Here is a 16834-nt window from a genome sequence, read left to right as displayed (position 1 = left end):
ACATGATATTGAACGATTCAATGACACGTTTAAGTCCAGTAAGCTAAGGAATGACATGATCAGTTTGAATCTTTAATAGTTATATTAGCAGTTATGAAGCACATTTTTGGAAGATGGAATTGAGGTGTCTGGAGATAGAGAGATAGATTGAGAGAACATGTGAATAGCATAGAGATCATGTGAACTAGTTTAAATGAGTAACAATGGAGTAGAGAGGAAAGACACAAGATATAGTGAAAAGACAGAGAATCAAAAACACTTTCATGATTGAATTTGAGTTGGGAAGTATTGAAGGAAATGAGACATCAGGATGAAACACTGGTTGCTAGTTTAACAGACTTATTGAATTATTGTGCTATAAACAAATACATAAGAAGTTTTGGAGAGATGGAAGGGATAGGACAGATCCTAGTTAGAAATGTTGAGTTTAGTTTGGACTGATTAAGTTTTAGTGAGATGCTCTGATGAAGAGGTCCAATTGATACACAGATTATTAAGCTTAGAGCAATCACTGATAACTTCTGAATTTCTAATTCTAGGAGAATGATTAGATTAATTGAGATAAGTCAACCTGGTGAAATATGAAGTTATTAAAATCATGTTTTAATAGGAAAATGCTCAAATAATAGTATCACATCAAATAAAAGTGAAAGTGAAGTCGCTCAGTCATGTCCAACTCTTTGGGACTCCATGGACTGTAGCCCACCAGACTTCTCCATCCATGGGGTTTTCCAGGCAAGAATACTGGAGTGGGTTGCCATTTCCTTTTCCAGGGGAATCTTCCCCACCCAGGGATCAAACCCAGTCTCCCGCATTGCAGGCAGATGCTTTACCCTCTGAGCCACCAGGGAAGCTTGTGCAGTAAAATCTCAATTGTGTAAAAACTAACCTAAAAAGACTGGAAAGAAAATCGTTAGAGTTACAATGGTCATACTAGGGTTAAACATTTATGGTGACTTTTCCTCATTTTTCTGTTTATTTATATTTTATGAGATTTCTATGTGCATTACTCAAAAATCACTTTAGGATAAGGGATGGTTCCTGGAAAGATAGTGATTAAGTTGATTCTAAAGGACTAGATATCTCTTTGCCAACAAAGCTGTATATAGTCAAAGCTTTGGTTTTTCCAGTAACCACATGTGGAAGTGAGAATTGGACCACAAAGAAGCTTGAGCACCAAAGAATGGATGCTTTCTAACTGTGGTGCTGGAAAAGATTCTTGAGAGTCCCTTGGACAGCAAAGAGATCAAACCAGTCAATCATAAAGGAAATCAATCCTGAATATTAATTGGAAGGACTGAAGCTGAAGCTGAAACTCCAGTACTTTGGCCACCTGATGTGAAAGAGCTGACTCTTTGGAAAAGACAATGATGCTAGAAAAGATTGAAGGCAAAAGGAGAAGGAAGTGGCAGAGGATAAGATGGATAAGATGGCTAGATAGCATCACTGATTCAGTGGACATCAATTGAGCAAACTCTGGGAGATAGTGAAGGACAGGAAGTCTGGTGTGCTGCAGTCCAGGGGGTCCCAAGAGTCATACACGACAGCGGCTAAACAGAGGACTAGATAGGAATTAATCAGATAAAGAATCCTCTAGTAGTAATAGAGGTAGTAGTAGTAGAGGTACACAGGTAAAGAATACAGTTTACACAGGTAACTGCAAGCAGTTGAGGATTTTTGAAATATAGTATGATGGTATGGAGTGGTCAGCAAGGAAGCTAGATAGGGATATGTGAGACCTTGAGATTCTATCCAATGCACTCTGGGCAACTGTGTATTGCCCAGCATTTATTTGCTAAGGTCTCCATAACAGAGTATTTCAGACTGAGTGGCTTAAACAATAAAAATTTCTTTTCTCAGTTTTAGAGGTTAGCAGTCTAAGAACAAGGTGTCAGCAGGGCTGATTTCTTCAAGGTCTCTCAAACTTGACTTGCACATTGCCAACTTCTGTGTCTTCACATGGTCTTCCCTCTGTGAATCTGTGCCCATATCTCCTCTTCTTTTAAGGAAAGCAGTTATTTGTGTCCTTATTGGATTAAAGTCCACCCTAGTGACTTCAATTTAACTTAATTACCAGTTTAAACACCCTATTTCTAAATATAGTCATATTCTGAGGTACTAGGTGTTAAAGACATCAACACATGAATTTGGAGAAAGGAGAGACACAATTCAGTACATAACAGAGAATGATATGGTTGAATTTCTTTGGCAACCATGTGGAATATGAATTTGAGGAAGAAAAGATGGATGAACAGACTGATTGAATTATCCAGGCAAGAAATCGTGATTTTGTGTAGAACAGTGAATATAAATCAATGAATTTAAAATAAATATAATAATAATATTTCCAGAAAGATAAGCTAGTCTAGAGGGGAAACAATGAATTCAGTTTTAAGGCATTCAATTCTATGCCTGGTATAGAGTTAAATATGGGAGTTTGAAGCTCAAAGACAGATATCTGGGCTGTAAATCTGGATTGGGGCATCATTAGTAGAGATGTTATTTGAAACAGTGAGAACAGATCAGTGAATCTGAGTGATGAAAGCAATATACTTAAAACAGAAAACCAGCATTTACAGACCAGGCAGATAATGAGTCCATGCTGGAGAAACGAAAGCAGAAGAGTGCCTCATCGTAGAACCTAAGGAAGTAGAGACGTTTGATGAAGGGAATAATCAAAAAGTCAAAGAGAGCAAAGGGATCCCAAAGACAAAAACTGGGAAGTATTAGTTGGATTTGGAATTATAAGGGCTTTTGATGGTTGGATGGCATCACGGACTTGATGGATGTGAGTCTGAGTGAACTCTGGGAGATGGTGATGGACGGGGAGGCCTGGCGTGCTGCAATTCATGGGGTCGCAAAGAGTCGGAACCACTGAGCGACTGAACTGAACTTGGACACGGACACTTAACAAGTTCCTTGAACTTCTATGTGCAAGGCACTGGGTGAAGCATTATAAAGCATATAATCGTACTTCATTTTGAGCTTCACTTAAGACTGAGGAAAGGAGCATTATGTTTGTTTTATAGAATGAGAAAGCAGCAGCTCAGGGAAGTCAAATAACTGTCTTAAGGTCAACAGACAACCCAAGATCAGTGGAAGTCAGCTTTACATTTCTTTCTGTGTCACCCAAACTGGCATGATTAACTGCTAGTAATACTAACTTCCTAAAACAGAGGCAGTTATATTAAGTTGGGAGGACTAGAATTCCAAAGAGCAGTGGATTGATGAGTGAATGTTAGATGAGTAAGTAAGATAGAGTACCATTTTCAGAAGAGAAGAAAGGAGAACAGCTCCTCTTGCTCTCATTTCTTTAGTACGATGCCTGGAACACAGTAGATGCTGAATAAATTTTAGTTCAGTGAACAAGAAAGAAACATTGACTTGAGCTAGGCATGTGGTATAATGGAAGTGGAGGCAGCAGAGATGTAGGTGGCACGCCGCCCAAGGTGGGGAAAGTAAAGAGGATAACACAAAGAAGAAAGGGAGGAAAGCTTAAACCAGATGCTTCCTAGAAAAGGTGGATAGAGTTCCGGATCAAGTGCACAAGTAAGAATTTCACCTGAAACAGCTTTTTTAAGGTTGGACAATAAAAGTGAAGTAGAGAAATAAATGTGTAAGGACAAGATGCTTCATCTTTTAACAATTTTCTCTATATTAAGCTCCCTCAAGAAAGACTGTCTCACCACTTCCAAGTAATAAATTCATATCTGTAATGCCCTCTGCCTAGATTTCCCTCTTTTTCACTGTATGGCAATCTCTTATTGCAACATAATGGCTCCAATCACCGATTATCCCTTCAAATTTTTTGCTCAATTCTCTAAACAGAATCTGTTCTTCCTTCTCTTTTCTACCTCTTCATGCACTCCTGTAGTGACTTGAAGGCTATGGATAAAATACTCTTGCATTTACCTATTAAGTAAATAAATGAAATACCTCATGAAATTAAATACCTTAGCATATCAACAAAATATTTCAAAACATTATACAGTGTGTTTCAAACCAAAGGAATTTCATAAGTTGATTTAGCTTTGACACAAATTGTATTTATTAATTCAACCTTTTATATACAAAATAATGTTTTATATTTTCTTACTAGTTAGCTAGACTACTCTGTCAGATGACTGTATTTTGTCATAGAAACACATTCATAAGTTTTAATTCATTGAGTTTTAATAGTCTCACTGCAAATTACAGATAGGTTGGAAAAATTTTTGCAATGTATTTAAAGAATGAAATGTTACTTGCCATTATAAAAACTTATATATTGCTCACTGTGATGTTTAAATAAAATAATATGTTCTTGTGCCCTCACTTCAAAGTCAAATTGTGTGCTGTAACACTTTAGGCTTTCAGTGTTGAATTTTGGCTAGTTCAATAGTGGGATGAGATTATTGACTGCTATGTTACTATTCTGCAGACAAATTCATTCTTGAATAATCTGTATGCCCTATGAGAAGGTCAAATGATAAGGGAGAAAGATCTGAAACAAAGCACTAAGATTTCATTGCTTTGAGTTTGGCAGGTATCCAGTTGCATATTTCAAATTATCCAGAAAAATACACAAAGTGAACAATTATATTCAACTAGAGCTGTATAGTATTATCCTCATCTAAATTATAAAATACAGTTGTACATATAAAATAGGAAATATAAAATTCCTTGTAACATTTTGCACATACAACATATTCCTTCTATACTAAGAATGTGAATTTAATAAACATATATCGGAAGAATTAAGATAATGTTGTGAAATAGCTATATCAGTTTGTCCAATAAACACCTCTCTAAATAACTATTTAATATTATACCAAGAAAATAAATGAAACTAAACTCAAGAAAAATTTGAGACAAAGTATCCTCACAGATAATCTGTGTATGTATTGCCTGTCTGTTAAGTTTGCCTGTAGATAATTTTTGCTCAAATAGTCTATGTGCATTTTTAATCCACCTTATGTAAACATTGAGTTCAACATTTAGAGAATTTCCAAAGTTACACTGTAATTAATAATCATATGGATTTGAAGACTCTAGTTCTTGCTTTCTACTGCAAAAATGCTTGAATGTGCGTTAATTTCAGTTGTATGCAAAAATATTGTAACATAATATAATGTTTCTGTTCTTAATTGAAAATGTAAATCTCTTACTGGAGCAAAGAGAAATTTCTGATGAAGATAAGGTATTTAATCATTATTTAACATTTTGTATAACCATAATTGCATTTATCTGAGAAACTGTAATTTGCTTTGTTTTGCTACTTAAGCATATCCAATTTTTAAATCATATGTTAATAAAATAGAGCATTTAACTAATTTGAATAAAATGTACATCAAAGTTGTAAGTGAAATACACATAAGTCATTAATTGAAATATGCAATTGGTGACTTTTCTGGAAAAAAAGAAAAGCAGAATTAAAGTAATAGTGTGATTAATTGATTCAGGATGGCTCCTGCTGAAAAATTATGTTCAATAAGAGTCTGTCATTCTAATTTGTGATCATTTGTCACTTTACAGTAATCAAATATAATGGATTCAGGTTCACAAGCTGTATAAATGACTGCCCTAAAAATGACAATTTTTAAAATAAAAAGACGGTTGTTTAACCAATTTAATTTAAAATAGTCACTGTATATTAATTTGAGCTACTTATGTGTTTCCAGTAAATATTTACTTTGTAAGTGATTTTTCTCCTATATGCATATATAATTTTTAAATTAAATCAATTTTTTAAAATATGTTTCAAGATACAAGTTACAAATATTTTGTTAAAACATGAAGATATCCAGTAAAAGTTTTTGTTAAATATTTAGTAAAAAATAAATAGAATGAATGATTATTTTTTATAACCAAAAACATGATTCTACTCAAAATTCTTTGAATATAGTAAAGCACACTCTTTTACAGTATGTTCCCTTCTGTATCTCACTGATTTCTTCGGTGGTGTTGTCCCCTATAAGAGCTTTTGTCAAACACTATAGATTAAGCTGAATTATTCTACATATGATGTAAACTGATAAATTTGAGACGAAAATTTTACTTAACAGAGAACATTCATAAACCAAATTTTGTTATTTTCAGAGGGAAAGGGACACTGAAAAATCGGAGTAAAATATTAATGGGTTCATTTGTATTCTGCCTTGAACATCATACATCAATAATGCTTGTTATTGTAGAATTAATTTAAACGAGTAGAAATAGCCTTGAAAATAAAAGTTTAGGCAAGTTATTTTCATGAGACTGGTTTATTGCTCAATGATCCTTATATGAGTGTTTTGCCTTCTTCTTTTAGGAAGCATGCATGTTTTTTAGTCATCTTGTCCAATATCACTCAGTTTGATTTTCTGTTTCTATCCTATCTAGTATTTGTCTAATCCTAGAACTGTACTGCTTTACAAAACTCTTGTTTATAACCTACTTATATGCAATTATATTGAAACAAGCAAACATTCCACCTCCCTGTAATATAGACCAATTGAAATAGCTATTTTAGTCACCTTCTGCATTAGGAATTCCGTCTTTTGGGCATTGAAATTGATTTTTCTCATCTTAGCATCTGAAGATCCAGAGTGTGCCCCTTGCCCAATCGCCTGAGGCTATACAGTGAGACCTACAGAGGATGTGGAGGCAGCAGCTTTTCGGGCTCCAGAAATGGCAGCGTCAGGAGCATCAGCACGAATAGACTTTGTAGAGGTAGTTCTCCCAAACTGTATTATGAAACCACACATTTTTGGTGTGCTACCTGCTGATGGGGGCTGCCTTCTTACTGCCTAGTGTGATGCAAAATGTTTGGTCTTTGTTAAAATTTAACAACGACATTTCTGGCTGATATAAAGCAACCTGAATTTTTCCCAAGTGTGTTCAGTTGCCTTAATTTCCAATTAATATGAAATTTTATCAGTCTTAGAAAAACATTAACACATATTTTTGTCCAATTTATTTCACTTAGTTGATATAAAGCTGCTGTCACATATAATTTTTGTATAAATATTTTTGAATAGCTCAAAATAAACCATCATTTAAAAGGCATCCTAAAGCAGTAAACAAGAGAATTTCTCTAATACTTCAGAGGCTGAATAGGGTTGCCCAGTTTATATGTCATACCCGCTAGTTATGTTCTATTGTGAACTTACTTTGCAAAGTAAATGACTATTCCCAGATGGCCCTTATCAAAATATGAAAGATCAGTGATTGACTGGTTTTATGTTTCCTTAAATTTTATGTAATTTAATGTGAAACAGTTATCTTGTAGCTATAAAACACATTTGTTAATTAACCACATTAGCTTTATCTATGCAGTTCAATGACTTATAACATTTCAATTTGCATATAAAATGAATCTCTGTAATGATGTCTTTGCAAAATAAATAACCATTGACATAATGGGTGCTAACATTTTATACATTTGACTTCAAAGAGTAGGATATATTTCATAGTGAAATTTTGAAGAGTTTTAAATTCAGCATCCAGAGATCTTCATCTTGGTACAATACCACATATTCATTCTTCACCTGGTCTTCACTTCTTTTTGGAACAAGACAAGATACAAAGAATTTATACCAGTTCTATTGGAACTATTGCTTGATTGAATATAATTTGAAGGTTCTATTCATAAACAAAATATAAGAAGTATAGATACATTGAGCTTAATAGTGTTTTATTTTTTATTGTCATTTGCTTCTATTTTATTTTCTTAGTTAGGAAATTACAAATTGTCACTTTTTATAAAATCTACACTATAGAGTTGAATTGTACTTTTCTGAATATTTCTATTCTGTTTCTAATGCATTTTAATTATGTGACTTTATAAAATAATGACCCTAAATGTATAGCCTTTTGTAAAAAGCACATATATATTTGAAAGTGGATGTTGTTCTTTCAGTTCAAATTGTGTAATATGGATTCTTCCATGTGTACTTGTAAAGAGCTGACGTAAAGTTTCACAAACTTACTTAACTGAGTTTGTACATTGTTTTCAGCTGTGTGGCATATACTCATTGATTTCTGTCATTTACACATATACTGCACATATCTCTAGAAGCTGTGTTTTGAAACATATATTGCTTTCCTAAGAACATAAATGTCTGACTCTGCCTTAGAACAAATTGTGCTATTTTAGTGTAGTTTTATAATATGCTCCCACCATGTCCTTCAAATACAATTTTAAAGATTATTTAAAATATTCTGCATGAAAATAGCATTAAAGTGTTTAAGAAATATTTCTGCCTCTGTCATATTCCAAGTAAGGAACTAAATTTTCTATTGTTAAATTTGAGAAGTCTTACAGAACTGCAGTTAAACTCTGCAACAACATGCAGTCGTTCTGTTGGATAATTATTTTGCTGAACTATGTTGCACTTCTGGTCTTATGATGATGTATTAAATACAATTGAGAGCTTATATGTATAGGATAAAGGAAAGTTCTCTTAATGAAAAGACATTAACAAGTAACAAATAATTGTTGTCTAGTTGGAATGGTTTAAAACTGCATCAATAGAAGTGATTGCAGAAGTAAGAAGTTAAATTATATACCATTGAATATGATACTTGATTCATTTTTGTCCACCGTTAATGCTACGTCACAGTAGTGTTCCAACAAGTGGAACTGATTGTAAATTCTTTGACAACTTTTATGGCACTCTAATCTTTTATGCTAAGAGGAATCACATGTGTCAATTTAACAAAAATATTAAATGTATTTGTTTTATAAAGTTACATATTTTTTAGCCTCTAGATATATATTATTTAAACTAGATAAATTGCTAAAAAGATGTGTTCATAGGCATTTATTATTATTGAAATCACAGTAATCTCATTGAGCTAACATTTAGAAATATATTCATTTGATTACATTTTAATGGGTAGTGGGATATGCATATTAAACCAGAAGTTAACTAAATATACAATAATAATTAAAACGAAAAATAATTCTTAAGAAGAAGGCAACATAATATGTGCTTACCCATTGTCTAGGATACCAAGTATTGTACGACAGAACCCCTTCCCACCTTGTAAGATAAGTATCCCTCCTGGGAACCTGGGCCATCATGTGAGCAACATATTGAGTTGCCTTTTGACATCTTATTGACGTTTCATGAAGAGAAGTCAATTTTTAATGGCTCTTAGCAGTGTGTAAAGGCCTTTCTTGCTGGTTCAGTGATAATGAATCCACCTGCCAATGCAGATTTGATTTCTGAGTCAGGAAGATCCCCAGAGAAGAAAATAGCACCCCACTCCAGTATTCTTGCCTGGGAAATCCCATGGACAGGTGATCTTGGTGGGCTACAGTCCATGGGGTCGCGGAAGAGTCGAACATGACTTAGTAACTAAACAGCAGCAGCAGTATCTTAGAAAACAGAATACATCCCCTTGTTTCTCAGAAATCACAGGTTCCTGCATGTTTATTAAGAATTTCATATACTCTCCCATTCCTATATTTTTTTGCATCAAATTTTACCAACTATGATTTCTGAAATTTTGTATTCTATTTTAAATCAAGTCAACTTTCTCTGCAACAAAGCTGACAGATCTAAAAGTATGTTAGTCACTCAGTCATGTCTAACTTTTTGTGACCCCATGGACTGTAGCCCACCAGGCTCCTCTGTCCATGGGATTCTCCAGGCAAGAATATTGGAGTGGGTTGCCATTTCCTTCTTCAAATTTTGTCACCAAAGAATACGATTACTTTACAAATTTTTAGTCATAAACAAAACATAGCAAAGTTATATTAGGTGTTTTCAGTTTTACTTTATGGTAGTTGCTTCTGCCACAGCAACCAATATAAATTAGGTAAAGAATGATAGTCTATGTGTATTTATTAGCATAAAACCAGAAAATATTAATAGGGCAAAGATATAGCATATTGATGTCATTACAGTAAAAGTAACAGGTTCAGGACAGAAGAGGTTAGAAGAACTTGAGGATGTGGAAACTACACAGTTGCTCAAAATCTTAGTGAAGTGAAATCTTCTGTAAATCCAGTAATTCCCCTTTACCCTTCACTCAACACATACAACTGCTTTGGTTGCAGCTATATGATGCATAAGGATGGGACTAGATACCATTTAAAACAGAACTCAGTAATCTCTTGTGCTTGGGCAAATTTTGGAGAGAATGCAGACTAATTCAGTCCAGCTCAGTAAACATTTGTCAAGCACTATGATTAACATCAGAGACACCAAGTACAGTAGAGCCCCTGCAATTAGGCATATCATGTTTTGGTAAGGAACATAGACAAGTAAAACATTACATGCTTTGCAGCATTTGCATAGGATTATAAAACGTGATGAACAGAAATAGTATAGAGTAATGCTTAATCCTGTCAGCAAAGTCCAGATAAAAACGTACAAAAGAGGTGACGCTCAAAGAGTCTTTTGAACAATAAATTTGAATCAATCAATAACAAGTGGTCAGAAGGAGTAGTTTGCTTAAAGAGGAAGCATGACACAAGGAACTGAACATGCAAAATCACATGTGTGAGGGAGGAACAGCCAGGAAGTAGATAGAGAAGATCTCATGAAGGACCCATGTGCCATGGTTGGACTTCATTTGTGGGTAACGCTGAGGTTTCAATGAAAGGGCTTTAAGTTGAGGAATGATGAATTTGTGAGTTATGGGATAAAATTTGTAAAGATTTATAGGCGACTTCTTCACTAAGGTAGCAGAGAGCAAAAGCCACTCAGTGTATTTTTTAACAGCTTTATTGAGGTGTATGTTACACAACATAAAATCTACCCATCAAAGTGCACAAGTTAATGATTTGGGGTAAATTTATAGAGCTGTGTAATCATCACCACAATGCAGTTTGCAACATTTCTGTCACTTTCCAAAGTCCCATGTGGCATTCCCAGTCAAGCTTCTATCTGATCTCAGTTTTCACTCCAGCCCTATGGCAACCACCATTCTGTTTTCTGTCTGTATAAATTTGTCTTTTCTCAACATTCCATGTAAATGGAATCACACAATATGTAAAGTTTTATGTCTGACTTCTTTCACTTGGCATCATGTTTTGAGGTTTCTGCAGATTGTTGTGAGACAAGCAGAACAGAGGTATTTCACTTCTCAAAAGGTTGTGACTATGGCAAAAACAAGACATATGAGAAGGGTGTTGTGTGAACCTGTCCAAAGTGTGAGGGATACAAGGGGACCAAGAGTGTCAGACAGGATGGCATGGAGAGTTCATTCAGAGTGAAAGAGTCAGAAGTGTACAATAACAAAAGTAGAAAAAAAAAGATATTTTAATTAAATGTATTGAAGACTAAATCTTGAACTGCTGTTTCCTCCCCTCTTTAAAGGTTTGTAATGGGCATTTGTGAATATTGTACTTCCTACTTGTGGTTACTACTCTAAAGATATCACAAACTTGTTGGCTTCTTGGATTAAAATCACTTCTCCAAAGAACACAATATCTTAGAAGAAAGTCAGTACATCAGGACAGACTGACATCTGCTGTTAAGATGTAAAGGGGAAAGTGAATCTAAAACAAGCTGTATTTTCCTTGGAAAACCACTTGGGACATTGTGCTTGGTCACACTGGTACTGAAACTACAATTTTTTAAGTATGCGGGGTTGGTTTATGAATTTGTGTTCATTATAAAGCCACTCAAGTCATAAATAAAGTCCTTTCTTCAGGAAGAGAAGGCTACTGGCACCTTCTCTGGATCTATTTTGAAGCTCCACCCTATTAGCTGATAAGGCCTACCCTGCTGGACTACTAGTATTAGAAAAATAATAAGATTAATGGTGTAGCTGATGAAATAAAAAGACTTAAGTGCTCACCGAAATAGCCCACCACTTGGGTGTACTAGAAGGGCAAGCTCAGAAACAAAGAAGTAACCAAGTAAGAGAGCCTGACAAAGATTTCCAGCTTTAATGTCTTGACTGACTTCAATCCAAGAACCAGATGAATAAATATCAGAGCCTCAGAGCACAGCAACCAAGTTCTGGTTTCCCAAGGCCCTATCAAGAAAACTTCATCCACATAAACTCTGGCTCCATTGCCAGGGAGGCTAGACATGAATTTGCCGCAGCTCACCCACTAAAGGACCTTGTGGTATAGTGTGACCTAAGGAGGCAAAGAGAGACTTTTGCTCAGTCCTAGTTAGAGTCCTTCTGCAGTCATTTCAGGTAAGGACTAGAACTCAGTTCCAAAGCCACAGTCGTAGGGTCCCCTGATGTATCCCAGATTGGACAGGACAAATCCAGAACCTGAATCCAGAACCTGATAGAGGTTTTTGTATTTTTCCTCTCCCTTTACCCACTTAGTTTCTTCCCCTACATCTGTATACTGAGAGGAGAAAAGATAAACCACTGGAAGATTCTTTTAAAGAAAAGTTGTCAAAAGAGAAGAATTGTACTCTCATGTGGGCTTCATGTAGAAGCTAGTGGTGAAGGGACACAACACAGCAGGGGTATACACTGTGAGACTTTTATCCAGCACTGAGAAAGAGTATATATCCATCTAGTCAAAGCTATGGTTTTTCCGGTGGTCATGTATGGATGTGAGAATTGGACTGTAAAGAAAGCTGAGCATTGAAGAATTGATGTTTTTGAACTGTGGTGTTGCAGAAGACTCTTGAGTGGAAGGAGAAGAATCCTTGGGCTGCAAGGAGATCCAACCAGTCCATCCTAAAGGAAATCAGTCCTGAATATTCATTGGAAGGACTGATGCTGAAGCTGAAACTCCAATACTTTGGCCACCTGATGCAAAGAGCTGACTCATTGGAAAAGACCCTGATGCTGAGCAGGATTGAAGGCAGGAGGAGAAGAGGATGACAGAGAATGAGATGGTTGGATGGCATCACCAACTTGATGGACATGAGTTTGAGCAAGCTCCAGGAGTTGGTGATGGACTGGGAGGCCTGGTGTGCTGCAGTCCATGGAGTTGCAAAGAGTCAGACAGAACTGAAGAGACTGAACTGAACTGAGAAAGAGATGATCAAAGGTACAAGATGAGGTGAACATGATAACAGAAATAAGAGGAAGATTTACAAAGGATAAGAGAGTAAGCTTTTCTTAGGAGTTGGTGTCATGTAGGGTTAATAAGAAATACTATGAAACAAATTTGGGCTTCCCGGGTGGTTCAGTGGTAAAGTATCTGCCTGCCAATGCAAGAGACACAAGAGATGCAGGTTCGATCCATGGGTCGGGAAGATCCCCTGGAGGAGGAAATTTCAACCTACTCCAATATTGTTGCCTGGAAAATTCCATAGACAGAGGAGCATGACAGGCTACAGTCCATGGGGTCACAAAGGGTCAGGCACAACTGAGCACACACGCACACAAACACATGAAACAAGTTCACAGCATGATTCCCTTATCTTTCAAATAACTCAAGGAAAGAAGCTTCTATTTAGAAGCTGTGTTTCTTTAAACATCCTTTACAACACTATTATAAGAATGAATACAGATAGCAGGGAGATCAGCTGCTATAATCTGGCAAAGAGAAGGGGAATGCAATGACAATAGGGCCAAGAAAAGTAAGTAAAATTGAGAAGTATTTTTGGAAGTGAAATCCAAAGGCTTTCATCAGAGTGTTTGCTCTTGATGTGTATAAGGAAAATAGGAAAAAGTTGACAAAATTAAACTGCTTTCAGTTTACTCCTTAAGTCAGGGTTTCACTTTGTGGCTTTATGATTTTATTTGAAAAGGATTTTCCATACAACAGGCATAGGCATGTTCAAATGCAACTAATAACAAATCTGTAAAGCCAAGCATAAGATATTAACATTTTTCGATTGACTATAGCTCTTCTTCCATATAGTACTTGACTAAGGTCCAGTCCAAATAGCAGTGCTGGTGATTTAGTTAAGTTGTGTCTGACTCTTGAGACCCCATGGACTGTTTTCCAGGCAAGAATACTGGAGTGGGTTGCCAGTGCCTTCTCCAGGAGAATCTTCCTGATCCAGAGATTGAACCCGTGTCTCCTGCATTACAGGCAGATTCTTTACTGCTGAGCCACCAGGGAAGTCCCCAAATGTTAATACCTCTGAGAAAATTATCATTGCCCATCCATAATAACTCTACCACAAATACATATAGGACTTTGAATACAATATTGTTAAAAAATTGTCATAATTAGTTGTTTGAAGGTCTGTTTCCTTGAGCTCTTTAAAGACGATACTACATCTTTATTTTCTTCACCATTGCATTTCCAGTAGCTAGTACTTTGTCCAAAGTTAGATTTGTTGAATGAACAGAGAAGATATGGCAGTTGAAGGAATTATAATTTTCTGTTCAGTTCAGTTCAGTCGCTCAGTCATGTCCAACACTTTGCAACCCCATGGACCTGTCCATCACCAACTCCCAGAGCTTACTCAAACGCATGTCCATTGAGTCAATGATGCCATCCAACCATCTTATCTATATAATTTTCTGCTTAGTGTTTAAGTACTATGATGTAATAAAAATAACAAATTCTAAAGGCAGTCTCTATCCAGAAATTGTGAAATTGTTGCAAGAACTATTCTAATCAGAACTTCCAGTGAAATCAACATATTTACATGCTCCTAGTCCAGTGATCATGTATAGATGTGAGAGTTGGACTGTGAAGAAAGCTGAGTGCCGAAGAATTGATGCTTTTGAACTGTGGTGTTGGAGAAGACTCTTGAGAGTCCCTTGGACTGCAAGGAGATCCAATCAGTCCATTCTAAAGGAGATTGGTCCTGGGTGTTCATTGGAAGGACTGATGCTAAAGCTGAAACTCCAGTACTTTGGCCACCTCACGTGAAGAGTTGACTCATTGGAAAAGACTCTGATGCTGGGAGAGATTAGGGGCAGGAGGAGAAGGGGACGACAGAGGATGAGATGGCTGGATGACATCACCGACTCAATGGACATGAGTTTGAGTGAACTCTGGGAGTTGGTGATAGACAGGGAGGCCTGGCGTGGTGCTGCAATTCATGGGGTTGCAAAGAGTCGGACACGACTGAGTGACTGAACTGAACTGAACTGAGTCTCAGTTATTCAAGCTACTGGATTATTACTGAGTACTTATATAGATGTCACTGAGTGCTCACAGTGGCTCAGAGGGTAAAGCCTCTGTCCACAATGCGGGAGACCCAGGTTCTATTCCTGGTTCGGGAAGATCCCCTGGAGAAGGAAATGGCAACCCACTCCAGTACTCTTGCCTGGAAAATCCTATGGATGGAGAAACCTGGTAGGCTATAGCTCATGGGGTTGCAAAGAGTCGGACACAACTGAGCGACTTCACTTTCACTTTCATATAGATGTCACTTCCATTTGAATTATTAAAGTATAATTTTAGATCATCATTCTAAAATTTAGCAAATATCTTTTAAATAAAGCATTGATTCTGACCTTTCTCATCTAGCTTCACCTACTTGATTGATTTCTTACTATCCATCCTTTAATCTTCCAATGTATCAGGCCCACATGTCTATCTCTCTGTCTTATTTATTAATGTACTTTTTGTATTTTTCTAAATTGTAGGTTTCCTGAAGATGTGTATGTTGTTTATTCACTCTCCAGAGTAGCTAAAATAGTGCTTGAAATTGGTATGTGGCTAATGAAAAAGAAAGAAAAAAAAAGTAATTCCCCCCAATACTTAGAGAAAATAAGATTACTTCCAGTTGGGAGGTAAGGAGACTGTACTTGAGAATATTTGACCTAGGGTTTAAAGAGGAAGTTATATTTCAACTACTGGGAAGAAAGCAGTGGTATATTTGCAGAGGAAATGAAGGCTGTCAGAAAGTACAAAGCATAGTCATGGAATGTCCTAATTTTGCTGACAGTTGGATAAGTTAAGATGAGTAGTGGAAGTAAAAGGAGAAAGGTGGATTGAGGTGGACCTGACTAACTAATGGCTACTAAAAATTTTTGATTATGTGAGTAACAAGGAAGAGCTGGTATTTAAGACAGGAGTTAAAAACTTAAATAAGAAAATAAATGTTAGAGCAACATTCCATAAGTAAAGCATATGATGTCAGCACAGTGCTATACATGTTTTTAAGTCTCTTCTGAGTGGCTGGCACTATGATAGACCTGAAGATAGATAAAGTCATATGCTTAACAACTTAGTCTTTGTCTGTCTTTCCCTCCAATAAAACAATAATCTAGACAAAACTGATTTAAACTGTAGGTGATCTTGTATTCATTGACAGTGAAAGGGAATTAATATTTATTTAGTGGATACACCAGGCTCTTTATCCACAAACATTATTTCATTAAACCTTTTAACAGTGTAAGGTATGTGTTGTCACTTTTCTTAACCAACTGGGAAACTGCGTCTCAGAAATTAAGCAGGTAGTGGCAGAACTTGAATTCAAATCCATTTCTTTTTCTAGTATTCCATAATGTACTAACTTTACTGTTTTGCCTACAGATTATAGCTCTGCTTAAATTATACTTTTAGCAACTTCAAATTATTTATGCTGATGTTGTTCTTAATTGAATTATCTTCAAGGCACTTGATTAATGCCTCTTCTGTATTATAGATATGAATCACATATGACAAGAATTGCTATTATTTAGAGGTGTTTTTCATTTAAAAAAATACATCAGGATACATTTTGGGTTCTGATGTAACAGATTAACCATTCAGTCCTCATAATGATAAGTTAAGCAGATGATCAATGAATTTCAAAGACTGTAAGAGTATCAGTGTATTTGTAATTATGTAAGGTTTTGTTCCTCCTTTAAATTTATGGCTCAGCGTCTTTATCAGTTTTACCTTTCCAACCTGTTAAAACCAAGCTGATTTCTTCTTTAGCATTTCCTAACATAAGAGACTGTAAAGGTACCAATACCTCACACAGTCAACATACATTACATTTTTCAAAACTTTCAATGGTAATTTTTTGATCTGCACATTAACCTG

General features: G+C 35.8%; 1 protein-coding gene across 1 annotated transcript in view; it reads left to right on the top strand.

The window, feature by feature from the left end:
- Nucleotides 1-8708, top strand: part of LOC120856563 (leucine-rich repeat-containing protein 7-like) — a 151065-nt gene extending 142357 nt beyond the window's left edge. Inside the window, exon 7 of the mRNA XM_040231930.1 lies at nucleotides 6551-8708. Within this exon, the coding sequence (XP_040087864.1) occupies nucleotides 6551-6557 (7 nt within the window). The 3' untranslated portion in view covers nucleotides 6558-8708. The remainder of the gene's footprint in view (nucleotides 1-6550) is intronic.
- Nucleotides 8709-16834: the final 8126 nt, after the last annotated feature.

The sequence above is a fragment of the Oryx dammah genome, unplaced genomic scaffold (genome assembly GCF_014754425.2).
Source record: "Oryx dammah isolate SB20612 unplaced genomic scaffold, SCBI_Odam_1.1 HiC_scaffold_28, whole genome shotgun sequence".
Taxonomy (NCBI): Eukaryota; Metazoa; Chordata; class Mammalia; order Artiodactyla; family Bovidae; genus Oryx; species Oryx dammah.
This window is presented reverse-complemented; position numbering and strand designations above follow the sequence as displayed.